The following is a 27,293-nucleotide window of genomic DNA, read 5'->3' as shown; positions in this document are numbered from 1 at the left end:
TTTAAGCATAGCTAGTCATAAAGGCCCAAGTTTCTGGCCCATTTCTTAAGTCCAATACCTAATACCCATTAAGCTAACCCTAGGGACCCTTCTAGACTCTTCTTTGGAAAAAAACCTAAGAGCAATTAGCACAAAAATACACATTTAGACCTAGACCTATATAACAAGACTAATGCCTAATCAGCTAAGGGAGAACAAATACAAAAGACCCTACAACAGAGGAGTGCCGCAATACACAATACAGACCCCCCCTCGAAGTCATCTTCTTCGTGACCCCTAGACCTAAGAACAGGCTGTGATTCTAAATTTGAGACCCCAAAAATCTGGAGCTTTTGGTTTTTGCCATCTTCTTAAACGCTAATAATGCCTAAGACCTAAAAGGGTTTCAACCGTCGAACATTATAGAGAGACCTGGAGTTCATCTTCATCACACCAAGCAGCCATAGTCAATCTCCATAATACACCCCAAAATCCTATCCAAAACCCACCTAAAATCCAGTGAAATTCTAGTATGTAATCACAGTCGAAAAACCCATGTGAAACGTCACAACTTCAGCCGCATACCCGCCATATCTCTCACCAGCTTCGTCTGCACTGTCGCCGTCTCCCATCTCTCGTCCATTGCTACTTCAACCTGAAACCAGCTCCTAAACCACCCTTTAATGCCACGAAATAGCCCCAAGGTCTTTGAAAAATCCAAGCCGTCGTTGAGGTGGTCGTCGTCCGAGGTTCCGTTGATGAGGTCGACGATGTTTGGTTATAGTTCTAACGAGTTGTTGTATAAGTTAGAGGAGGATTGTTATCATCATATCAAATAAGTACTTTGCTTTGTAATACTACAGGTTCTCTTCCTTGTATTTATTTTACTCATATTTATTTTACTTGTTTGGTGAAAGATCTTGATTAATTTTTGCTTCTCTGAATTGGTTTTGTTCATATAATTCGCATGGTAGGGTGTTTCATCTTTTATTTTGTGTGTATGGTGGCTTTGAGGAGTGGACAAAATACTCCTAGCTAGGTTAAACAAACTTAAAAGGGGCTATCACATGACTGCCATTCATTTCCGTACAGTTTTAGCGCTAGTCAATAATTTTTATACTATAAGACTTCCTCGTTGAATAGATTTAACTATTTGTCATTAAGTTAGGAAAAGAGTTCCTTTTTGGTTGAGTAATAGTAACTACTGTTACTGAATTATCTTTTTTCTAGTTTTAATCCTTTTTCCATTGTGGTAAATCAATCATCTTTGAAGGAAGTGTATAATTTACTTTACAAGGGGCAATTTTCACAGAGCTGTAGTACAAAGTTGGCTCGAGAATAAAAAACATATTTTGCAGCCTTGTTTTGTGATCTAATCACTCTTTAATTTACCGTTGTTCTTGATATGTGTATATAAGTAATATAGAGTAAATAATGTTTGTAGTTTGCTTTAGGCGCGTTAATTATATAATTATCATGGCTACTACTTAAATCTGGGGGTATATTTCATGTGGCCCGGGTCTAATTTCCAACAAGGTTAAATAGAACGTGTCGTGAATCACAGGTGCATTTCATGTAGCATGGCTTGCGATATGTGTTTAAATAACCTTGAATTAATTCTTTAAATAATTAAAAGCGGTTTCAAAGTTAAAAATGCACATAGGCTTAAAAGCGTTTTAAAATCAGATAATTAGGCCAATAATAACAGTTGAGCGACCGTGCTAGAACCACGAAACTTGGGAATGCCTAACACCTTCTCCCGGGTTAACAAAATTCCTTACCCGAATTTCTGTGTTCGCGGACTGTAAAATAGAGTTAATCTTTCCTCGATTAGGGATTTGAAACCTGTGACTTGGGACACCATAATTCATCCCAAATGGTGACTCTGAATTTAAAATAGATAATCCCATTTCGATTGTCACTTTAATTGGAAAAACTCCCTTATACCCTTCTTTAGGGTGTGGAAAAAGGAGGTGTGACACTGACTAATTAAACAATGAATAAAACTTTCTTGATAAGCGTTCTAAACTGTCATGCAAACAAAATCGATTGAGAAGATGAGAAAAATAGAAGAGAAAACAAAAATAAAATAAAAATAGAAACAATGAGTAGAGGTCGAGGATTTACCGATTGAATTTAGCAAAACGATCAAGAAAACGGTGGAAGACTGGTCAGGCCTCAAGATGCTTCGAAAGGGCTCGAAGTTGACCCAAATGACTACTCCGGTTAAGATTAACCTATTTGGACAAACTTCCAGCCAAAACGAGCAGAAACTTCAAGAAAATCTCAAAACGCAGAAACTAGTCAAACCATAGATCCGGGATTCGACGAGTTCCAAGGATTATTTAGGGAAATTGTTGGGGGTTTTGAGTTTGGGGAGGCCTGGTGAATATAGGGTGTGAACTTGGGATCGATTGGGGTTGTGTCGCCAGCCGGTGGGGTTTTGGAATTTGGGGGCGGCTAGGTTAACTAGGGTTTGTGAGAGATACGAAATGGGGGGAGGGGATCGGTTAGGACAATCTTATATCGAATGAAAGGTTAGTTCCAAACCGGTGGATCACTAGGATCCAACGTCTGTGATCAAAGACGGGCAAAACGGGGTCGTTTGGTTTAGATGGGGGCTGGATCGGGTAATTTTATTTTGGGCTTGGATTTGGGGCGGGTTTGGGGCAGATTTGTGGCAACATTTTTGGGCTTCAACATTAATTGGCCCAGTGAAATTAAAGATCAAACTTTCTTTTCTTTTTCCTTTTTAAATCCTTTTTCTTTATGTTTTTCTTTTCTTTTTCCTTAATTAATAAAAATCCTAAATTAAATCCTAAATTAATATGACTTGTAAAATCAAACTATTTATCAAATCATAAGATTAATAAAAATTAAATGATCCTAAATTAAAAGAGAAAAATTAATAATCCCAAGTTAAAATCTAAGAATGCAAAAATGAGCCATTTTTTGTGATTTTTATTTTTAAATAAAGTAATTAATTAATTAATTCTAAAAACATGGAAATAGAATCTAAATGCAATGCATGGTATTTTTGGTACTTTTTATAATGTAATAAAAGTAAACATGCACAGAAATACAAACAATTAACAAAAAATCCTATAAAAATCCTATAAAATTGCAAACAATTGGGAAAAATACATTTCTTTAATTTGTAGGAGTATTTCACATATGGCAAAAAGTACGTGCTCACAAGACCTACATAAGGCAACAACAACATCTGTAAGACCTCAAGCAAGGCATGACCAATACTTGTACCAAGTAGACAAAACTGTAAGACCTCAAAGGCATGAAAAACTTGTAAGACTTCACTAAAGGCATAAACCTGATCTTAAAGTTTCGGCTATATATCAAACTTGTAAGACCACTAAAAAGGTATACCCTCGATATAGATGCCGAAACTACTTCACTCGGGACTTAAAGGCTCCGGCCGAACACAAATGACTCTGATCACAAGGCTGTAATAGCCAAGCTAACGTGACTCTGGGACACCCGACCGTCGTTATAAATCACAGGCCTTCAATTACTACGAATATACTTCGGAAAGAACCGGTTAAATAGGCTACCCTCGATATAGGCAAAAGAGCTTCGACCATGTCAGCTCCTAAATACTGGCTTCGAGATACTCAGCCTCCGAGCCAAACCTCCTGAGGTGCTCGATTATCGCCATATAATGACTCACAATCGAGATTTTTTGTTAAACCGTCGAAGAGTCAGGCAAACACTATTTCAAAAAATCCTTATTGAGGGAAAACTAAAGCCTACATAAAAGGTCGCATCGACCCAAGGCGTAAGAGCCACTGTCACTAGCCCGCATATATAAAAGGTCGTACCGACCCAACACGTAAGAGCCTAAGGGCCATCTTGCAATTCAAAAACTTGAGGGTCAAATGAGCTCGAGTCCGATTGTGAGACCTTCTAGGGATGATTTGAAGGGTCAAATGAACTCCGATATTTGAGTTCTTTATATGTACGGACTCGTGAGATGATGAAGAACATTTTGGTATAAAGTTTGTCCAGTTCCGGAATACGGTCCAAGGAGTCGGGTTTTGTGTTTAAAATCGATATTTTTCAATTGGAATTCATCCATTTAGCATAATTTGATGATAAAAATCTAAACTTGGTAGATTTGGAGCACTCGGAAGTTGGGTCGAGAGGCAAGCGTGTTGCAGAGTAGCTTTTCGGGCTAGTTCGAGGTAAGTAATGATTGTAAATATTGTCCTGAGGGTATGAAACCCTGGATTTCACATCGTTGTGCTACTTTAAGGTGACACACACGCTAGATGACGAGCGTGGGGTCGTGTACCGTTGGGGATTGTAACTTAGTTTGTCTCGTATGACTATTAAACCACGTATTTAATTGAAAATTGTTTGATATCATTGTATTTTGGAAAGTATTATCATGTTATTTTGGGATGAATGCCATATTTGGGCCTCCTGCCAACTGTTTTGGACCCTTAGGGGATTTTTACTACTATTCCTCACTGTTTGGCTTCATATTTATACTCAGTCATGCTGTATTCTACTATTTTCATAACTCAGCCATATTTACTCTGTTTTGATATTTTAATTGATATTTTGGGTTGAGCATCATGTTTTACTGTTGCCCGAGTGGCATGAGAGATTTATGACTGAGTAAGGTCGAGGGCCTGTGTTGTGAGGATACTATGGGATCGGGCTGCATGCCGCAGTAGTGTTATACTAATTCATGATTTTGAGGCCGAGGGACTAATTTGTTACACCACTAGGTAACTTGTTGATATGAGGCCGAGAGCCTATTTGATTATGCCACGAGATGGCTTGTTATTGCGCTTGGGCCGTAAGGGGCCCCTCTAGGAGTTTGTACACCCCTAGTGAGCGCGGGTACCCAATGTGAGTGATATGATGTAGCCCAAGGGGCTGTTGTTGTTTCATATTATTGCCCGAGGGGCTGTTCTTGATCCATGTTTTTCTTGAGGGGCAGTTCTTTATTCATGTTATGCCCGAGGGGCTGATTACGAGTGATTGTGAGGTAACCCGAGGGGCTGTTTCTGTTAATATTATGCCCGAGGGGCAGTTTATGGTACATGTTTTGCCTGAGGGGTTGTTTACATTTCTATCATTTTTACTCACTGTTTTGTCACTCGTTTGAAACTATTGAAAGTTGTTTTAAAAGGTTTTACTGAAACTGAGCTTGATTTACGAAGCTTTGGCTTCTGTACTATTTTTTGACAAATATACGGTATTTGTTATAGTGTTATGACATGAAATTATGTGTTTTCTTACTGCTCAGCTTTCATTTACTTTTATTACTTACTGAGTTGGCATACTCACATTACTCTCTACACCCTGTGTGCAGATTCAGGTATTTCTGAACCCGATAGCGGGTGTTGATTGCTTAGTGGCAGATTCATCGGAGTTAGCAAGGTAGCTTCCCGACATTCGCAGCCCTTCTCTTCTCCCTCTTGTCTTCCTTAGACTGTTTTTAGTTAATTTTCAGACTCTTCATTGTATTCAGACCTTAGTAGATGCTCATGACTTGTGACACCCCAATATCGGGTTGTCTCTATTTTCGCACTTGTTCTATTTCGCTAAATTTATACTTGTTGGGGATTTATTCTTATAAATGACTTAAATTGGTTTATTAAATTGTTAAAAATGAATTTGGGAGTTGTGTCGGCTGACCTTGTCTTCACAAGAGGCGCCATCACGACCGGGTCTGGTTTGGGGTCGTGACAAGTTAGTATCAGAGCCTAGGTTACATAGGTCTCACGAGTTATGAGCAGGTTTAGTAGAGTCTCGCGGATTGGTACAGAGACGTTTGTACTTATCCTCGGGAGGCTACAGAACCTTTAGGAAAAATTTCACATTCTTGAATTCTTATCATGCGTCCTTGATTCATCTTGAGATGTAACTCTTTAAATTCCTTCCATGCATTTGTGTGCGCACATGAGTGCTCGGTATCTACTGTGCATCGACAGCTTGTGATTCCCTGAATGAGGTGCGAGATGTGATTTCTGTGTGTGATGTTGGGCTAGTCTGGAGGACTTGAGGCCGGGTTTTGTCTGTGGCTTGAGTACTAAGATTTCGATTGTGTGAGCACGTGCATTTGGTATATGTCCGTTTGTGTCCTCATTGGTGGGATTTGTGACTGGATAACTATGGGGCGAGTATGATTTGATTGCGAGATGTATTTAGATTGTTCGAATATGACAAGAAGAGTTTTCTGGAGATGTAGTAAGGACTATTGGGTGTTTGACTTCCGTCTTGAGTTGACGTATGACCTCGAGCTATGGGTATGTTGAAGGACCTCTCGTGTAGTTTAGTTGTGGAGTGGAGTAGATCTTCATGTTGTGTTATGAGTTAGATTGACTGTTACGAGGGTGAATGCGAGATTTGCAAATGGTTTGAGGAATTAGATGGGTTGTGTTGCATGAGCTTATGAAGGATTTAGCTTAATCTCATCCAGTTGGGGCAGTTCAACCAGTTATTGCGGCACAGGCCGATGACATGACGCCTTGTCTTTTGAGGCTTTGCTGAGATTGGATAAGTTTACCTAGCTATTTCTAGTCCATTTCAGTGGTACACCTTCTAAGGACCCACAGGATTTTCTGAACCGCTGCCATGAACTATTGCAGAATATGGGAATAGTTGAAAGAAATAGGGGTTTATTTTACAAATGATGGGTTCCGCCAAGAGGTGGTGGAAAGATTAGGTATTTACTAGACCCGTTATAGTTCCGTCTGAAGATGTGGACGTATTGAGAAGATCACCCAGTGAATCATGTAGGGGTTTAACGGACCTTGACGTTTGGTTGATTTATATGAGTTAAAAGGTCAACATTGTGGATTATCGGACGTTGTGACCCATGACTTCGTGCAAAATAGGGATGTCCACTATCAATGAATAGATCGAATGGTCATGTGTTATATCAGTTTTGACCTAAAATATATATATATATATATATATATATATATATATATATATAAGGCCTGAGACATGCATGGGATAAGGTTGGGACTTGCGGTATGTATGCCTCTTTAATTATCTAATACTTCAGTATCAAAGGAGTTAGAAAAACAACTATAAATTTATAGAAGGTCTGCTTAGTGTGGAAGTTAAGGTTGCAGATTTTGGGTGCTTCAAAGGAAGTCTAGTGGTTGACGATCTTCTGGAATATATAGTTCGTGCCAAGATTTATCTTGATGGAGCTATACTTTTTTGATCGTTGTGCATAATTGGGGGAAAGAGTTACCCCAAATAAGAATCAAAGAGTTTACGAATAAATATGTTAGCTCAGTAGTGTTGAGTCAACATAGCAAAAGAAGAAATTAGCCGCTGGTGTTTGTGGCAAGCCTATGAAGAGGGCAGACTAGCCAATGCAACACCACCTACTCAGCTCAGTTCTCATAAATGTTTTTGAAGGAGTTTGTCTCCCAAATTCCTGTAATATGTGGTCTGAACAGTTATGTCAGGTCACCATGACAGTGTCAGAATATGTCATCAGGTTCAATAAGTTAGCTGTCATACTCCTACTTTAGTTCCTAAGCCAGAGAGCGAGTCCACAAACTCATTAAAGGACTCAATTATGATCTTGAAATTTAGTAAAACCCGGAAAGCTACAGGTTGATGCTTCATTTCGGCTAGTGGTAGAAATTGCCAAAATGTTAGAATGTGTTCTGGATAAAAAAAAAGAAGCTAAGAAGACCAAGAGGTCTCGAGGTTTTTAAGGATTCAACGGATTCTACTCTAAAACTACAAATCATTATGACCAGGGCTTGGGCAGCCGGGCAGCCTAATCAATATATCTGATTACTTGGGGTACTCCAGTAAGTTCTTTTAATGCACTACCGACACGAGGTTCATATAATGGTTATTCTAGGTATCTAGCATAGACTCAGTATGAGCAGTTGAACCCTCAAAGGGATTGTTATGAATGTGGTAGTATTAGGCACGTCATGGGAAAAGTGTCCTAGACTTGGGAGAAACATATTTTGTAAAAGCACTCAGGCTACGTGCCCCATTACAGTTATTACTCCACTTACATGACCAACCAGAGGTAGGGGTCAGGATGTTAGAGGTAGAGGTGAGACTCCTAGAGGTAGAGACCGAGCCGTTGATATATTTTCTATGGTATGGCTGAGGTCGCAACACTAGATGGTATCATTACAAGTACGGTCTCAAATTATTATAAAGTAACAATTTTGTTAACTTGATTCGGTTCTGAGTATCGAGGCAAGTTCTCCTATTGTGCTCCACTTATGAGTGAGCTTCGTAATTCTGAAACCTACTTATGTGAATACTCCTGTTGGGAGATTCGATGGAGATAGCTATGTCTATCATTATGTGTTGTGATTTTGTTAAACGGAACATTATTCCAAAGAAGAAAATGGAATGTTCCAATTTGGCATGATGTGCATATTACTTGTGGTACAGAGTTGAGGACGAGATACTCGTGTTTTATATAATGTGAAATATTTAAACCGGGCTACAAGCTGCGGTAGATGTTATATAAGGACGAGGTCCTTGTGGTGAAAAAAATATTATGTGTTTAAATGTCCCCTTTGTGAAATTAAAATTTGTACTATAGTACTTATAGGGAGTCATGCCTATTAGACTTATCTGCAAAAAAAATCTTGTATGAATATCATTGTGATAATGTCGTGCTTGTAATGCGGAGATTAGTGTTATTGATATATACTTTGTGGTGCTTTGCTGGGTTGTGGACATGTTGTTAGGAGTTATTTTGGTGTTACTCTGACAGGTGGATAGGCTCAATTACAAGGGAGATTCTGCAGAAATTTCTAGAAAAAAAAATTGGGAGTTAGAAAATTTGGGATATTGAGATGTGCAAAGAAAGAGATAAGTTACATTATGTGTTTGAGGACGGACTCTACTTCTCATTCGATGACGAATGACCCTAAGTGGAGGAGAATGTAATACCTCATATTTGATGGGTGCGTAGGCATGAGTTGCTATAGCTCGAGACTAATATCATGTGTTGACGTGAAAATCGAACCTTTCTGGAAATGATTTGAGTATAAGAAATTTGGTCTTCAAGTTTATAAATATGGATAAAGGAAATAATCTCAATGGAAATGGTATTGTCAGACTTATGTTGAATGCGGTAATGTGGGATCAACCGCTAATATTTGTGTAAAAGTAAAATCGTCAATTTGGCAACCTGAGAATAATTCTTAGTACGTTCGAGGACGAACGTTTGTTTTAGAGGTGGAGAATGTGATGACCCAAAACATCATCTTTAAATTAAATAATCATATCGGTATTATAAGACCTTGAAAATCGGTATCAATAATTCCTCGACTTACGTGCGCAATCCGTATAATTTTTCGGAAGGTTTTTATGTGAAAAATGGATTAAATTGTGAATTAGAGCTTTAAAACTCAACTGAGTTGACTTCGGTCAACATTTTAAGCAAACGAACCCGGATCCAAGTTTTAACCATTCTGGTAGTTCCGTATCGTGATTTGGGACTTGGTCATATGCCCGAAATCGAATTCGGAGGTCCCTAGCTCAAATTATCGCCATTTAACGGAATCTAGAAATCTAAGGCTAAAGATTTCTTAAGTTTGATCGGAGATTTGAATTTTAAGCAAACGACCTCGGAATGGAATTTTAATGATTCCAATAGTTTCGTATGGTGTTTTGAACTTAGGAGCATGTTCGAATTTGGATTTGGAAGTCCGTAGGACAATTTGACGCATTTTGGCGAAAGTTTGAAATTTGAAGGTTTTTGAGAAGTTTGATTGAGAGTTGACTTTTTGATATCGGGGTCGAATTCCGATTACGGAAGTTGTAGTAGGTCTTTAATATTGAATATGACTTGTGTGCAAAATTTGAAGTCATTCCGTAATGATTTTGGTAAGGTTTGAGACACTTAGTCTCTTTTAAGGAAGTTTAAGTTGGAAAAAGTCAACCGGATGTTGACTTATGTGTTAGAGGGCTCGGATGTGAGTTACGATGGTTCGGTTAGCTCCGGGAGGTGATTTATGACTTAGGAACGTGATCAGAAGGAGTTTTGGAGGTTCGTAGTAGATTTAGGCTTGAATTGGCGAAGTTAATATTTTTGGCGTTTTCTGGTAGATAAGTGAGATTTTGATATAGGGGTTGGAGTGGAATTCCAAGAGTTGTAGTAGTTCCGTTGTGTCATTTGGGATGTGTGTGCAAAATTTCATGTCATTTGGACGTGGTTTGGTTGGGTGTTTGATCAAAAGAGTAATTTAGAAGATTTTGAAATTCTTAGGCTTGAATCCGATGCGAATTTGGTGTTGTGATGTTGTTTTGAGCGTTCCGAAGGTTGGAACAAGTTTGAATGATGTTATGGGATATGTTGGCATGTTTGGTTGAGGTCCCAGTGGCCTCGGGTGAGTTTCGGGTGGTTAAACGGACTATTTCATCTTTGGAAAAGTTGCAGATTTTTTTGAGCTTCAGCTGTGCACCAGAAAATTTCTGGTGCGAGTAGTCCAGTTTGGAAGCTCATATCTTGCAATCTATAAAGAATCAGAAAAATTACAAAACATGAAAGTTATATCCCTTGCATTCTAGTTTCCAGAAAGTTAAACCATTCATGATTTGGATATTCTATTAGAAAGTTATGATGGATCGAAGATGGCTGGTGGAGCAGTTTCGACAGAATTTTATGATACAATTTAAAAGCTCATATCTCGGAATATATAAAGAGTTATATGATGTACAACCTATCAAATGAATGATCTTCGAGTCTAGTTTCTAAATCTTTAAATTGTTGTCATTTGGATATTTACACAAGGAATTATGGGCATTTTAATAGAAGGTGTACAACAGGGGAAAATGGTAAGAGGATGTACAACCTGCACAACGCAAGGTACAACTCGATGAAGCCTGGGCAGATTGTTTTAAACACGAGTTTTAGCCCATTTCTTTCATTCCGTTCCTTTGGCTTGGATGATTTTGGAGAGCTCAAGGAGGGATTTTCACCAAGCAACACTAGGTAAGTGATTTCTTCCTATTTTTGAGTTAAATATGTGATCTTACATGGATTTAGACATCAAAATCAGTAGAAACAGGTGGAGTTAGGGCTTGAGATTATGAAACCTTCTAGGGATGATTTGAGGGGTATAACGAACTCCGATTTTTGAGTTCTTTATATGTACATCAAGGTTCAAATCCAAAGTCTGCATGAAGAACCATTCAAGACTCAGGATCAAGCTTCAGAAGACTTATAGATAGGAATCTTGTAACTCGTAGTTGACAGGCTTAGCTAGCCTTTTTAATTTATTCTGATTTTGATGTACTAACAGGACCGCGGACCGGAACCTCGGCGGAACGGCACCTCGAATGGCTCTCCACCTCGGCATACTCTATCATCTCATTCACTTCTGAACTACACGTGGCCTGATTCCTTTATAGCCAAGGATATGTAGGCAGCTCAGATACTAGGGCTCAGTCACATTCCCTTTTCCTCGTAGTTTTAGTCTCTCTAAATAAGGGTCGGGTCAAATAACCTGTCTAGTCGTTCTTTGTCTGAAAATACTTCGTCTTTCCAATCAAAGAGGGGCAGCTGTAGACATGTGATTTTTGACCCTCCCCAAGATTTTTCATATTTTAGCACGTAAATATTTAATTTAGGCCTAATATAGCTATTTCAACTCATTTTTACTCTTTTACTTTTATTTTATTACAAGAAAACGAAAATTACAAAAAATAGGTTCATTAAATGTTTTGTAATCATTTTTAATCTTGAAAAAATACCAAAAAAATAGTTTTGTTTTAATGGTCAGTCTTATTTTAATAATTATTTTTACTTAAGTAGAGCTAATTAATATTTTTGATAATGCTTTTAATTAATTAAGCTAATTTTAAACATAGCTAATCAAAAAGGCCCAAGTTCCTAGCTCATTCCTTAAGCTCAATATCCAATACCCATTGGAACAAAAAATAAATAAAAAGACCCTAAGGACTTAACACAAAAAGACCTAGGGACTAATTGGCAAAATACACAAAAAATACATATTAGACCTAGACTCTACAATAAAGAAGGGATATGGGTAACGCCTAAAAGGGGACAGACGGATACACTCTAATGAGAGATCCGCCGCAATTCTCAAAATCCAAGAACCCCACCCTTCTGAACTTGTCTTCCTCACCTCGCCCTAAACATTCTGCTTCTTCTTGAACAAAATGAAGAAAGCCTAAAAAACTTGAAGCTATCCGCCGAAAAACACAAAATTTCGGACCCCTACCCCTAAAATCCGTCTTCTACAGAAAAGTTTCTGCTTCTTTCTCTTTGATTTTGTTTTCGACTTTTGGTTTCAAGTGCATGGAGTTCACTTGAGTTCGAAACTGTGGTGTGACCGGGTTGCGCGGAGATCGCTGGTGAGGTTCGAGTCGGCGAATCTGTGTTCGGGTTTCCCGTTGTCGTTAGTTTCTGTCCGAGGTTCTGTTTTCCGGCCATGTAGCGCATCCAAATGTTCGTAGATCTAGAGGTCGATTTCTGCTTCTCTTAGTTCTATTTGATGTTGTTCTTATATGTTGTTTGGGATCATCTGTTGTTCATCGAACTCATTTGAAGTTAATTCAACAATTTTGGTTCCATGTTTTTCTGGGAGAAGTATCTATTAAGAGCAATCTTATGTTTTATGTTTGGGTCATTAAGTAAAGATGGATGCTTTCGTTTGATGGCTTGATTATTAGAAGATCAATTTCTATGTAAATTTTTCTTCTCTTAACTGTTGTTGCCCTACGTTTGTTAATAAGGATTAGTAAGGATCCTTCTTGTTTGTTATTAGCTAATAAAAAAAACGGTGCTCAAGTATGCTGAAGAAATTAGTTCTCGAGTGAAATGTAGTTTGGGTCTTTGGTGACGTTACTAGAGTGAAATGTAATTAGATGGGTTCAAAAGTGTTAAAATGTAGGTACAACAGCAACTATTTGGTGACATTACTGGAGTGAAATTTGTTGAAATGGTCTTTAATTTGTTTTATTAAAAAGAAAACCTATTATTTGAAATGTTGTGGGGTTTGGATCAAAAGAGCAAACAATATTGGGTTACAAGATTTGGATTTAAGAAACAGATTAGAAATGTCTTTTTAGTAATTTGAGGCGAGCCATGTTAGACGAGTCATAATTTATGGCCCTCTAAAACTAAGTTAGAAATACTTTGATAGAACAATTTGAGGTGTGCCATGCCAAGTAAAATCCCAAAATGCATGGCCCTTGCTTAATTAATACTTGAATCCTTAGAAATCGAGACGCACCATTTAGTTGAGTTTTCCATGGCTCTCGCAAAGTTGAAAGTGCGTAGTTGCTTTAGGCGCGCTATTTAAAAATTACCTTCCTAAACTCGGGTGTGCATTTCATGTGACCCAAATCCAAATCTTAACAACGTTAAATAAAATGTGTCTCGGACTGCGGGTGCATTTCATGTGGCGTGGTCCAAAGACGTGTTTTAGATGACGTTGAAATCTTCCTTAAAATAATTAAAAGCGGTTTAAAGTTAAAATTGAACCATAGGTTAAAACATGTATTAAAATCAGATAATAGTCCAATTATAACAGTTGAGCGACCGTGCTAAAACCACGGAATCCGGAAATGCCTAATACCTTCTCTGGGGTTAACAAAATTCCTTACCCGAATTTCTGCGTTCGCGGACTGTAATACAAAGTCAATCTTTTCCTCGATTCGGGATCTGAACCGGTGACTTTGGACACCATAATTATCCCAAGTGGTGACTCTGATTGTTTTTTAATAAAATGATCCCGTTTCGATTTTGTCACTTTAAATTGAAAAAAAACTCCCTTATATACTCCCTTTCGGGGGTGTAGGTAAAATGGAGGTGTGACACGGACTCGTGAGATGATGAAGAACATTTTGGTATAAAGTTTGTCCAGTTCCGGAATGCAGGTCCAGGAGTCGGGTTTTGACTGATTTCGGATTTTGTTTTTAAAAGTCGATATTTTTCAATTGGAATTCATTCATTTAGCATAATTTGATGATAAAAATCTGAACTTGGTAGATTTGGAGCACTCAGAAGTTGGGTCGAGAGGCAAGCGTGTTGCAGAGTAGCTTTTCGGGCTAGTCCGAGGTAAGTAATGATTGTAAATGTTGTCCTGAGGGTATGAAACCCCGGATTTCACATCGTTGTGCTACTTTGAGGTGACACACACACTAGATGACGAGCGTGGGGTCATGCACCGTTGGGGATTGTGACTTAGTCTGTCCCGCATGACTGTTAAACCGCGTATTTGATTGAAAATTGTTTGATATCATTGTGTTTTGGAAAGTATTATCATGTTTTTTTGGCTGAATGCCATATTTGGGCCTCGTGCCAACTATTTTGGACCCTTAGGGGATTTTTACTACTATTCCTCATTGTTTGGCTTCATATTTGTACCAGCCATGTTGTATTCTACTATTTTCATAACTCAGCCATATTTACTCTATTTTGATATTTTAAATAATATTTTGGGCTGAGCATCATGTTTTACTGTTGCCCGAGTGGCATGAGAGATTTCTGACTCAGTGAGGCCGAGGGCCTGTGTTGTGAGGATACTATGGGATCGGGCTGCGCGCCGCAATAGTGTTATACTAATTCATGATTTTTAGGCCGAGGGCCTAATTTGTTACACCACGAGGTGGCTTGTTGATATGATGCCGAGAGCCTATTTGATTATGCCACGAGATGGCTTGTTATTGCGCTTGGGACGTAAGGGGCCCCTCCAGGAGTCTGTACACCCCCAGTGAGCACGGCTGCCCAGTGTGAGTGATATGATGTAGCCCAAGGGGCTGTTGTTGTTTCATATTGTTGTCTGAGGGGCTGTTCTTGATACATGTTTTGCCTGAGGGGCAGTTCTTTATTCATGTTATGCCCGAGGGGCTGATTACGAGTGATTGTGAGGTAGCCCGAAGGGCTGGTTCTGTTGATATTATGCCCGAGGGGCAGTTTATGGTACATGTTTTGCCTGAGAGGCCGTTTATATTTCTATCATTTTTACTTACTGTTTTATCACTCCTTTGAAACTATTGAAAGTTGTTTTAAAAGGTTTTACTGAAACTGAGCTTGATTTACGAAGTTTTGGTTTCTGTACTATTTTTTGAGAAATATACGGTATTTGTTGTAGTGCTATGACGTGAAATTATGTGTTTTCTTACTGCTCAGCTTTTATTTATTTTTATTACTTACTGAGTTGGCGTACTCACATTACTCCCTGCACCTTATGTGCAGATTCAGGTATTTCTGAACCCGGTAGTGGGTGTTGATTGCTCAGTGGCAGAGTCATCGGAGTTAGCAAGGTAGCTGCCCGACGTTCGCAGCCCTGCTCTTCTCCTTCTTGTCTTCCTTAGACTGTTTTTAGTTAATTTCAGACTCTTCATTGTATTCAGACCTTAGTAGATGCTCGTGACTTGTGACACCCCGATGTCGGGCTGTATCTATTTCCACATTTGTTCTATTTTGCTAAATTTATACTTGTTGGGGATTTATTCTTATAAATGACTTAATTGACTTATTAAATTGTTAAAAATGAATTTGTGAATTGTGTCAGCTGGCCTTGTCTTCACGAAAGGCGCCATCACGACCGGGTCCGGTTTGGGGTCGTGACAATTTTATAAGAGATTTTTACATTCCTATACACTATATGAAACTATATTACCCTCCCTACTCAAGTTTTACTATAATTATATTTTATATACCCAGTTACCATTTATGTACATTTTAAAGGAATTAATGATAATAATTAGTGTCCTAAAATTACTCTAACATATCTTTCACTCCCCCACGTTTCTCTCTCCACATCCCCTCCCCCTCCCCCACGTATCTTGCACCCACCCACGATTGCACCATTGACAACCATTAAAAAGCTTTGAAACTTTGAATTCGAATTTGGGTTTTCAAAAAATATTATTTGTTTGAATTGGATGTTGTTGCAAAGAATTGAGAATTCTCTCTACGTCTCTCTCTATCTCTCAATCCCTAATTTCAGTAATGTAAAGCAAAGGAAAAGAGACCATCAATTCTACCATTAACAACCATTGAAAAGCTTTAAAGCTTTGAATTCGAATTTGGGTTTTCAAAAATCATTATTTATTTGGATTGGTTATTGTTGCAAACAATTGGGAATATAGTTTGGAGTTTATATCTCAATTTTGAGGGATTTTGGTGAAGATTAGACTTGATTTTGGCTTAATTTCAGATTGAAACAAGAAGAAGAAGAAGATGTGATATACATTATATTAACGAAATTGTAGTAAAATTGTAGAAAAATTGTATTATGTTGTTTATATATTTTTCTTTTATTTATTTAACTATTGTATGAAAGTTGAACAACATTGTATTAAAATTATATTTAAGTTGTATGATATTGTAGTTATATATAACTGAGTAGAAATAATGTATGAAAATTGTAGATAAGTTGTATAATATATAATTAGTTATATGAAATTTATTTTTACGATGTATAAATCGGATACAAAATATACAAAAGACATATTGTATAAATTTTATATAAAATTTGTATTTAAGTTGTATGTTATAAATGTGTAAATGTGTAAAAGTTGTAGATAAGCTCCTACCATCAGTTGTGCAATACTCTTTTGTCAGTTTTGTATTTGGTCAAATAGACATCTTTCTAGAGTCATTTCAATCATAATCTATTTATAGCATTGATGATATAAACTTTATGATTGATGCTATTTCTGATATCCTTTCACTGAATAAATGAATTCTTATATGTTGAAATCAAATGTTAATCCAAGTTCAGAGATGTTTGCTCCACACCTCAGAGATTTTTATTTTATGTTTCTGTATCTAGATACACTTGTATCAGAGTAGTATCCCAGAATATATCATGATTTCGGATATCTGAAACAAGAGTGGAAAATTGTGTTATTTGACCATGTTAAAGCAGTTGGCAAACAAAATAGTTGGTCGGGTTACATTTTGGACTAGTTTTCGAGGTCAACTCTTTTGGATTTCGGCACACAACAATGTACATGGGTTCCACTCCCTTGGGTATTCTTTCTTGATAATGTTTTGCTTTTGTTGCAAAAGTAAAAATAACATTATATATTGCTGAAAAAGCTGGGAAAGTTTCTGCTTTTAGGAATTTTTCAATGTTATCATCCACCCTAATATAGCCTAAGAGGTTTGAGAGAACTCTTACTTTATGTCTGTCTTTGCATAATACTTATTGATGTTGTCTCTCACTAAGTTGGTAATTTGCACCTACTTTGGATAGTTAAGAAGACTAATTATGTAGATATTTTTTTTGATTAGTAAGGTAAAATCTTATAAATGTGTCAGCATGAAGAATATGCTGGTAGGAACCCAAATTGTCTAATTTGTGATACTCGAACTTACGTTAGTGTATTTAGTAGTTTTGAGCGTATGGTCCTTTCTGAATGTGCTCAATTTCTGCTAATTATTGACAAAGTTATTCTCCATTGTTCAGCAAAGATTGGTGACTGCAATTAGGAGCTGATACTGCACAAAAGCAACTATCAAAGTCTATTTTTGGTATTGTAATTGGAAGTAATGATATAATTAAATTCACTTCTATGCAAGATCTATAACTTCTGCCGAAGCTATGGGGAGAAAGAGAGAATCTTGAGAGAAGAGGGGAGAGAGGAGAGCAAAAAAGAAAAAAAAGTGTAACTAAATCCCTTGATTGAAGGCACAAATAATGGATTGGGAGTCTTTTAAGGTGGATTGTATATATTTCGTAAATAAAACTTGTTTATGCCGGATAATTAATTAAACATGGACATTAAGAATAATAAAGTTTCAAATAGTGTATAGGAATGAAAAAAATCCCTTTTATAAAATATCTATTTTTTTTCTTTCCCGAGCTTGATCAATTTTTTTCATTTTCAAAAACGTAAAAACTATATAACAAATTTTTCATTGCAAATTACAATTCAAGCTACACATCTCATGGATGTATGGATCTCAAATAGCAAGTTTTCACTAAATTAGTTATTAGCACTTAAAGTGTTATAAAATAAGAGGGTAAATTATAGTACTAAATATTCTATAATATAACTCATATGTAGATATCCCCTATATTTTAAGATTAAATATTTACACCCAAATATTATAAAAATTCTATACACATATATATAATGGTGTTATCTCTATTTTTTTTAAATCAAAATTTTAAAACCTTCGTGTCATGAAAATCTTGCATAATATAACGCTCAATCTCACTAAATGAATTTGAAAATTCGAAGCGGAATAACAAAAATTCAAACTAGAATAAAAAGATGAGAATGTCTATTATTTAAAGTTAGAGGATGAATTTGATTTTCAAAATAAAGTTTGGGGATGTAAATAATTTTCACTCTTTAGGTGGGAGAGTACCTTCTTTTTATAGCATATATATCTAATGTATGTCATGAAATTAATTCCGACTATTCAAATTTCAAATTGAACATTCGATAATCAATTAAGGTAATGAATTGTAAAACCTAAAATTTCTTAACGTCAAATACTTATGGCTATTAATAGAACTATTTTAATGCTACAAATCTGGAAAAATCAAAGTAAATTGAACCAAACGCACCTAATTACATTGACACGTTTTTCATGGAAAATGTAAACAAAGAAGACATATCGCAAACACAAGCTAACATTCAATAAGGTAATCCCCAACAATTAAATATTCATATTTTTTATTTTATTTTTAGTTTGTTTATAAAATAATAAATTTTTATATTTAAAAATAATTAAATTTAAAACTTTTCATTTTAATTTTAATAAAATATAAGTATTTATGATTTATTTTATACTATAAGTTTTATAAATCTTTATTTTTTAAAATTTATACACGTCAAATAACATCACATAAATTTATACAATGAAGTAATATTTTGCTATATTGACATGCAAAAGGTAAGATTTTCGTTTCAATATTTTACTCCACGGAGTGGACTAAAAAAAATTCCTTTTTGTTTTTTTTGTTTTCCTTAAATAATGGAATCCGTGGAGTATGATTCCATGATTCTCTCCCAAATGTATTGAACTTTTCCCTTTCTCATTTTTAGTACAAACAAACAAATCCCCTAAATATTGAAGTCAATTTATTAGTCATAATAACTAACACGGATAAGGCTGACACATTCAGCTGATGATGTCAATTACACCCCCAACAAATCCCATAATCTTTCTTCTACTCAAATGCAAAGACTGAAGTTCCGTGTTCACTTTCATAGTTTTCTTTAAGAATTTCAACAGAAAACAAATTTGCAGAGAGAAAACAAAATGGGTACTGAGGAGTCCAAGAAACGCCCTCTTGTCTTTGCTTACTATGTTACTGGTCATGGTTTTGGCCATGCCACTCGAGTTGTTGAGGTCCCTTTATCTTTTTTTATTTAGTCTAAAAATGTTATCTTTAGAATATTTTTCTGTTTGTTTTGGTGGGTGACTCTTTCTCTAATATTTGATCACTTGGGTTGTTCTTGATCTTGTTGCTTCATCTGATCAATGATTTTTCTAGAATTGGAGTTGCATGTGATTTCATTACTTTGATTATCTACTTAGTTACTGAGATAGGGAGGTGAACCAGAAAAGAACTGTTCTTGATTGGTGACTTTCATTTGACTTTTTGTTGGAAGTGTTAGCAAGAACCAAAACATATGTATATTTTAGGTTTTAATAATTTCAATTGGCTTATTAGACAAGTTTGCAAGGTATTTCCTCTGTCCCAATTTATATGTAACTAGCCACGAAGTTTAAGAAAGAAAAGATTGTGAAACTTGACATTTGTGTGTCTATAAATCTATCTCGTAAGATGGAAAGTTCAATGTTAAATTGTTTCTAAATATAGAAACATGTCATACCTTTTGTGACAAACTAAAAAGGAAAGTGTGCCACATAAAATGGGACAAATGGAGTATGGCAAAGGGAAATGGGGAATGGTGCAATTGTTTAGTTAAGAGCAAAAACAACTTTTCATAACAATAAGGGCACTGTGAAAATGCAGTAATATATTTGTCCATTCTTAGCAAAATGAATGTAAGTGCACTGCTGTCCCCATGGTTGTGCTATTTCAATAAATGTCAGGGTCCCTCGAGTGTTATGATTTCATAGTATAATTCTGCTGATGATGGTGCATCAGAAGATAGTGCAATTGCCCTGCTTGTCGGTTGTGGCTTAAATCCTTATTCATTGTCTTGCATTAAAGAAATTGATTTCTATCTCAATGGTCTTGATCTTTTTGCTGCTTAGGTGGCTAGAAATCTCATCCTAGCTGGGCATGATGTTCATGTCGTCACTGGTGCACCTGACTTTGTCTTTACATCTGAGATACAATCTCCTCTGCTTTTTCTTCGCAAGGTCTGTTGTGCTCCCTTGTTGAAGAATTCCTAATTTACTTCTTTTTACTATTTTTAAAATTATATTATATTTACAGGTATTGTTAGATTGTGGAGCAGTTCAAGCTGATGCTTTGACAGTGGATCGTCTTGCCTCACTGGAGAAGGTATACCCGCTTCCATTATAGTTTTTCTTTGTTATATTGTTAGATGAGATATTATGCTTGCCTCTCTTAATTGTTGAAATGTTTAACTTTGTTGCTTTAGTATTCTGAGACCGCTGTTGTACCACGTGCATCCATTTTGGCAACGGAAGTGGAGTGGCTGAAATCCATCAAGGCAGATTTTGTGGTAAAAGAATTGCTTCTCTTATTTCATCAAGAACAAATTAAAAGTACTTTGCTGGCCTTCTTTTACTTCAATAAGTTGCCCGACTTTTAGACTGCTGTTACTAGTTACTGGTGTTAAATAGATACGGGAATGTAAAAGTGAATAGAATAAACGACTTTGTCTTAGCATATTTTTTTGTGAAGTGGTCTTTGTTTTGTATAATAAGAATGTAGGAAAGTATCATTTCTGTCTTTTGGAATCTTCGCTTAGGAGATAAACGACCTTGTCTTAGCACTACTTTTTTGTCCGCTGATCTCTGGGTTTCCACTATAAAGCTGCTTGTTCATAGTTATACCGGCAACAAAGAAGGGAAATATTTTCTCTTATTTCAAGAAAGCGATTTTTGTCTTTTCTTGTTTATGTCTCTCTAAGGGATTTGGAGGGCACTATATGATGTTTACACTATGTATTGTGGAAACAGGTATCAGATGTTGTTCCAGTTGCTTGCAGGGCAGCAGCTGATGCTGGAATTCCATCTGTTTGTATCACCAACTTCAGGTTTTCACTTCTATTCCCTTTTTACTTCATATCTTCCTTTTCCTTTTCTTTTTCTTTTTCTTCTTTTTTTTTTTGGGTGAAAAGGAAGTGTGAATAACGATACGACAATTATTCAGGTAATAAAACTCCAGGTGAGATACGCCTAGCATGCTTCTTTAGTTTGAGATTTAGAACGGGACAGCCATATTACATCCCACATACTTTTAAGTCATGAAAACTATTTTTATTAACCTTCATAAGCTGTTGATGCTGTTATATGTGATGTGGGATTCCTTTCAATTGGTGGACTATGTCCTTTTGTTGGTTGTCATTATGTCCGTCCACAAGATCAAAGTTCAATAAATACATCTTATATATCTGCCATTATTATTTCTTGTAGCTGGGACTTCATCTATGCTGAGTATGTAATGGCAGCTGGAAATCATCATAGGTCAATAGTGTGGCAGGTGAGATCTGAGAGCTTAACCATCTCCTGCTAATGTTCATTCTTTAGCTTGATAATCTTATGATAACTCTCCCACTGTTAACTTTGTCATGGTTCCTGATTAATTATGAGATGTGAACCTTGTCCAAGTTTTACCTACAGTTTATTTCAGTTTAATCATATTCTTCCAAAATGTTAATATCTCTTCTTTTTGGTGGCGTTATGTCTAATGCAGATTGCTGAAGACTATTCTCATTGTGAATTTCTTATTCGGCTGCCAGGATACTGTCCAAGTATGTTGGTGTGCCACATACCAAAATGTTGTTTTATTGGTTTTCCTGCTCTTCATCAACTATAGCTCATTACGTAATTGCTGCAGTGCCTGCTTTTCGTGATATAATTGACGTGCCATTGGTTGTAAGGAGATTGCACAAGTCTCGCAAAGAGGTCAGGAACAGAATGTTCACTCTTTATTTGAAAGAGCTAGAATAATTGTGAAAATTTGTAGCTAAAGATGTTAGTTTATTCTCATTATCATAGGTGCGGAAAGAACTTGGAATTGGGGAGGACGTGAAGGTTGTTATTCTGAACTTTGGTGGACAGGTGAGTTGACTAGGCCATCTAGTAAATATATCAACAGTGTATAAGGTTGTCAAAGAAACTTTGGCTGCGGAACTGAATTTGGTTGCTACCTTTGCTTCCCCTTTTTCCTTGAAAATTTGCCAAGATCGCTTATCATCATGTTCTTGTTCCTTAATCCGTTTGACTCTTGTGTTTAACTTCGATTTCGATATTGACAAGTGGTTTAACCATGTTTGGTTCAGTCCATGATCTTTTTTTGAGAAAGGGGGTTCAGTCCATGATCTTGGTGCTGTAAAGTACGCGATATTGATTTGCGAATTAGAAAGTTCAGTAATATAGTTTGATAAGGCAAACAAAGAGTAGTTTTCACTATTACCATTACTTACCTGTTCCAAAAAAAAGAAGAGTAAACTTGTCAATAACAAGATGAAGCTATAACATTTTCAGGTTGACGGAAAACATGATAGTAACATGTGAATGAAACATACTCCCTCCCTCCCTTCCTCCCATTTAGTTCTCGACTAGTTTTAGATATTAGTTTGACTCGGGTATTATAGAAGTGGTGCTGGAAGAAAATATTAAAACAAACATTTAAAAGTTAATTTGATCTAGGAAATATCACATTAACATTAATTTGATCAGTTAATTGTACTTGAGTTGTTGTGGAAGTTGTATAAAATGATATAATTAGTCAATGGTGTCAGCTAACTTCGGATGTCCCAAAACAGAAATTGTGTTGTATAAATTTTGAAAGTTTATCTTTGCCATAGCTTTCCAGACTCATTACCATTTACAATACGGAAAAGGGTCAAATATACCCCTCTACTATCGGAATTGTTTGAACTTACCCTCCAATTCACTATTTGGTCAATTTAGACCTTACCGTTATACTTTGGAGCGAATTTGCCTTATTATTAACGGAGTACCACGTGGAAGCTCCTTATTAAAAAACCCACCCCAATGTTATGTACCCGACTCACAAACTCACCAACCCGTAAACCGGACCCACTACCTTACCAATTTTTAAAACCACTTAAATAATCCCAAAAAGAACTCACCTAACCTGGTTATTGGGATAAGGTGTGAGGCTTTTGCTCACCTAACCGGGTTAACCATAGTTCTAATCCAAACCAAACTCTTGCTCCAGCTGTGATTTGTGGCTAACTAAATCAGTACTCGGTTGAAGTGAAAAATAAGCTAGAATTTATTTCGAGTCGATTCACAGCTTGCTCGGAGGCTGTCAAATCCAGGGAAAATGACATTCAAGAGGAGGAACGGGGGACGTAACAAGCATGAACGCGGACATACAAAGTTCATCCAATGCTCTAAGTGCGGCAAGTGCTGCCCCAAGGACAAAGCCATCAAGAGGTTCCTTTTCAACTCCTTCACCTCAATTCCATCCAAAACCAAAAAATCAAACAAACAATATGACAAGTTGAGTAATTAGGCTCAGAAATTTCACAAATAAAGAGACCGGAAATTCCAAATCCGTAGCTATTTTTTCAATTTGTAGCACAGTTTCAGCTTCAAACAAGAGTTTCAACATTAATTCAATTTCAAAAATGAATTTTAATGTTAGATCTGACATTTTCAGTAGCAAATTGAGTCACTCGCTTCTAAGCACAAATTTTTTTATTACCAAACAAACCCACCTTTAAAGTTTCATTGTTGTTCAACAACGGAGGACTACAAATTTCACCACTAGTTTCTTTCGAAAATCAAATGGGTATTATTCTGGGTACATTTAAATTTGGAAAATTTCACGTGAAATCAAAAGTTCTTTTTTCTTTTGTTTTAATTTTTGAATTGTTTATACTGAAAACCTTATTGTTTTAACTGATTAATATGCCAATGGCAAAAGAAAGAGAAAAAATGAGCGAAAAAGGGAATGCAGGAAAAAATTTAAAGAAGATGAAGAGAGGTTTCTCAGAAGTTCAGGGAAATATCGTAGGACTTTCGTAGGATGGAAGTAGCTGTTAATAGAGTTTCTATTTTGATGGTTGATTTTTCCTTTCTCCAGTTGAGGGTCTATCGGAAACAACTTCTCTACCCTTCCAGGGTAGGGGTGAGGCTGCGTACATCTTAGCCTCCCCAGACCCCACTTGTGGGAAATCACTGGGTTTGCTGCTGTTGTTTATTTTGATGGTTGATTTTGGTTTTGATGAAGAGGAAAGAGAAGGATGAAAAGAAAAAAAAGAAACATTATATAAAAAGAGTTTGAAGGGGAATGGGTCGGGTAATTAAGGGCAGGTTTTCGGGTAAATAAAATTAAGGTGGGTCTTTTAATAAGGAGCTACCACCAGAGGCGTATGTATGTATTGGAGCATGGGCACATGCACCCATGCTTATTTCTCCATATCATATATATTTATTTTATATTTTTTAAAATATGCTTAAATATACATGTGTGCACCCAAGCTCAAAGAGTTCTATAATGCAATAAATATTCAGTGCACCTTCTTGTGTTAGATGTTGAATTCTCAGTTTGTATGCATGTCTAGTGTCCCTTGTGTTATAATTAAGTTTTTTTTTCTTCTTTTTCCTTCTTTTTTTGTTTGATTTATTCATTCAAAATTTTCAAATTTAACACATTGAAATCCTTTATTTCCTTTTTGTCATCACAAAAATTTATATAATTAAAAGTAATAGCAGTGGATGATGTAGCATGGTACCATGATCCCAATATTTTTGATACAGAATATAGATATATAAGTTACAAATCACTAAAATTATAAGAAAAAAATTTAATTTTAATCTATAATTTCTAAATGGTAATGAATTCATGGTAAAAACTTAAAAGTTAAACCCGTCAAATATAAATTCTAAATTCACCTCGTGTGATGATCACAGAGTATGTTATAAACTCTGTGATGATCATTGAATATTTGGTACTTTCCAGTTCTTATTTTTTACATGCATGTTAGTAGGTGAGGCTATTTAAAGCCTCAATAGGAATAGTAAGGTAAGGTTTAGCCCAGTTTGTGTTACCTTGGTCCTATGCCTTTGGAAATTATCCACACGGCTATGAGATTATATGCCCTCGTGAGACTTTGCCGGCAGCTACCCCATGAATCCTCTACATGAGGCTGCCATCATAAGGCAATGTGAGGCGCAGATGAGTGATTATATAGCCAAGGCATATGGGTAACAAAACCGATGCTATTGTCCCTCTTATTTGTACATTTCCTAATTGATGTATTTTTCTTTTCTTTTATTAATAAAAACTAGCCCTAGGCGCTTGCCTAGCGGATTGCCAAAAAAAACAAAAAAAAAAAAAAAAGATTCACCTCCTTGTAATTGTGCATCTATCTCTTTGGAATCCTGGATTCGCCTCTGGCTACCACGTGGCACTACGTAAAAAATAAGGGCAAATTTGTTCCAAAGTATAACAGTGAGGTTTAAAATGACCAAATAGTGAAACGGATGGTAAGTTTAAACAATTTTCGGTAGTAGAGGAGTATAAGGAGTATATTCGACCCTTTTCCATTTACAATAAAGGAGGGGAGGGGGGGGGGTGTTAATTTTGGAGTAAAAGAGATCTTATTTTGGGCATCTCAAAATTGAAAGAGTGAAAGAAACAACATCCAGGACAGATTCAATTTTGTTGTTTCAATACTGTCTTATACATCTTCTTCTCACTCATAGAATATCCGATAATTAACATATGTGCTAGAATAATACTCCTATTTTCATTTGCAGCCTGCAGGTTGGAAGTTGAAGGAGGAGTACTTACCAACTGGATGGTTATGCCTGGTATATGATCTCTTGAACTTTCAAGCCCTGTAGTATTTCCTCGCGTGATTAATTTAAATTTTTCCTTATCTAAATTCAGGTTTGTGGTGCCTCTGAGAGCCAGCAACTACCTCCAAATTTCATTAAGCTGGCAAAAAATGCATATACTCCAGATATAATGGCAGCATCAGACTGCATGCTAGGTTAGTTGCATCACTGAAATGCTGGGTAAAAAGTTAAAGTTGTTCCAATAAAGCCTTCTGAATGGTCTTCTATTCCAGGAAAAATTGGATATGGTACCGTTAGCGAGGCCCTGGCTTACAAGTTACCATTTGTATTTGTGCGTAGAGACTACTTTAATGAAGAACCATTTCTCAGAAATATGCTTGAGGTAGAGTATATTGGCATGTTACAGATGTTTCTTTCTTTAGTTCTTTTTCTTTATTACCTCAAGGTTTTGTGAAGATATACTGGAAATAAAGCCTGTAATTTTAATTTAGTACTATCAAGGTGGTGTTGAGATGATCAGAAGGGATTTACTTACTGGACATTGGAGACCTTACCTTGAACGTGCAATGACTCTCAATCCATGCTACGAAGGAGGAACTAATGGTGGTGAAGTTGCAGCTCGTATTTTACAGGATACAGCTTATGGTAAAAACTATACATTAGACAAGGTAAAGTTGTTTTGTTACTAATCAAATAATTCCTCATTTTTGTCTATTTTGATTAAGAATAATCCATTAGCTAAACTAATAAATGTGTACCCAGTAGTTATATACTAAGTTTTGCTTTTATCTGACTTTTTAGCTGAGTGGGCCGAGGAGACTGCGTGATGCCATAGTTCTTGGATATCAGTTGCAAAGAGTTCCCGGTAGAGATCTCTGTATTCCAGATTGGTATGCAAATGCCGAAAATGAGCTTGGTCTTCGTACAGGATCACCTACTGCTGTAACAGCTGAAAATAACTCTCTAACAGACTCGTAATTCTCTTCCTACATCCCATTTGTTTGGCGTTTAACAGAATAATTGCTGAGTGTTAATAAGGGTTGATGTTGTTGATTTTCTTCTCTTTTAGATATCCTCAGGACTTTGAAATTCTCCATGGAGATATTCTTGGTCTGTCAGATACCTTGAGTTTCTTGAAGAGCTTGGCAGGATTGGATGCGTTGATTGATTCCCCAACTAAAACGGGAAAGCACAGCATTAGGGAGCGAAAAGCTGCCGCCGGTCTCTTCAATTGGGAGGTCTTTCTTCTTTCATGCCAAACTTTCTTGTGTAATTATATTTGGTTGACCTGCAATCTGTCACACCCACAACAATTCCTTCCCCCCCCCCCCCAAACACACACACAAAAAACAAGAATCAGACAAGAGAGGAGGAACTTGAAACTGCCATA

General features: G+C 36.5%; 1 protein-coding gene across 1 annotated transcript in view; it reads left to right on the top strand.

Moving 5' to 3' along the window:
• Nucleotides 1-19,040: 19,040 nt before the first annotated feature.
• LOC104236499 (L-arabinokinase-like) overlaps nucleotides 19,041-27,293 on the top strand; it is a 29,711-nt gene continuing 21,458 nt past the window's right edge. Inside the window, exons 1-15 of the mRNA XM_009790424.2 lie at nucleotides 19,041-19,306; nucleotides 20,183-20,290; nucleotides 20,367-20,435; nucleotides 20,536-20,619; nucleotides 21,080-21,156; nucleotides 21,536-21,602; nucleotides 21,816-21,873; nucleotides 21,960-22,027; nucleotides 22,121-22,183; nucleotides 25,862-25,915; nucleotides 25,995-26,097; nucleotides 26,176-26,285; nucleotides 26,395-26,571; nucleotides 26,705-26,877; nucleotides 26,973-27,141. Of these exons, the coding sequence (XP_009788726.1) occupies nucleotides 19,217-19,306; nucleotides 20,183-20,290; nucleotides 20,367-20,435; nucleotides 20,536-20,619; nucleotides 21,080-21,156; nucleotides 21,536-21,602; nucleotides 21,816-21,873; nucleotides 21,960-22,027; nucleotides 22,121-22,183; nucleotides 25,862-25,915; nucleotides 25,995-26,097; nucleotides 26,176-26,285; nucleotides 26,395-26,571; nucleotides 26,705-26,877; nucleotides 26,973-27,141 (1,470 nt within the window). The 5' untranslated portion in view covers nucleotides 19,041-19,216. The remainder of the gene's footprint in view (nucleotides 19,307-20,182; nucleotides 20,291-20,366; nucleotides 20,436-20,535; nucleotides 20,620-21,079; nucleotides 21,157-21,535; nucleotides 21,603-21,815; nucleotides 21,874-21,959; nucleotides 22,028-22,120; nucleotides 22,184-25,861; nucleotides 25,916-25,994; nucleotides 26,098-26,175; nucleotides 26,286-26,394; nucleotides 26,572-26,704; nucleotides 26,878-26,972; nucleotides 27,142-27,293) is intronic.

The sequence above is a fragment of the Nicotiana sylvestris genome, chromosome 8 (genome assembly GCF_000393655.2).
Source record: "Nicotiana sylvestris chromosome 8, ASM39365v2, whole genome shotgun sequence".
Classification (NCBI taxonomy): domain Eukaryota; kingdom Viridiplantae; phylum Streptophyta; class Magnoliopsida; order Solanales; family Solanaceae; genus Nicotiana; species Nicotiana sylvestris.
The sequence above is the reverse complement of the archived record's forward strand: the minus strand, read 5'-3'. Positions and strand labels throughout refer to the sequence as shown.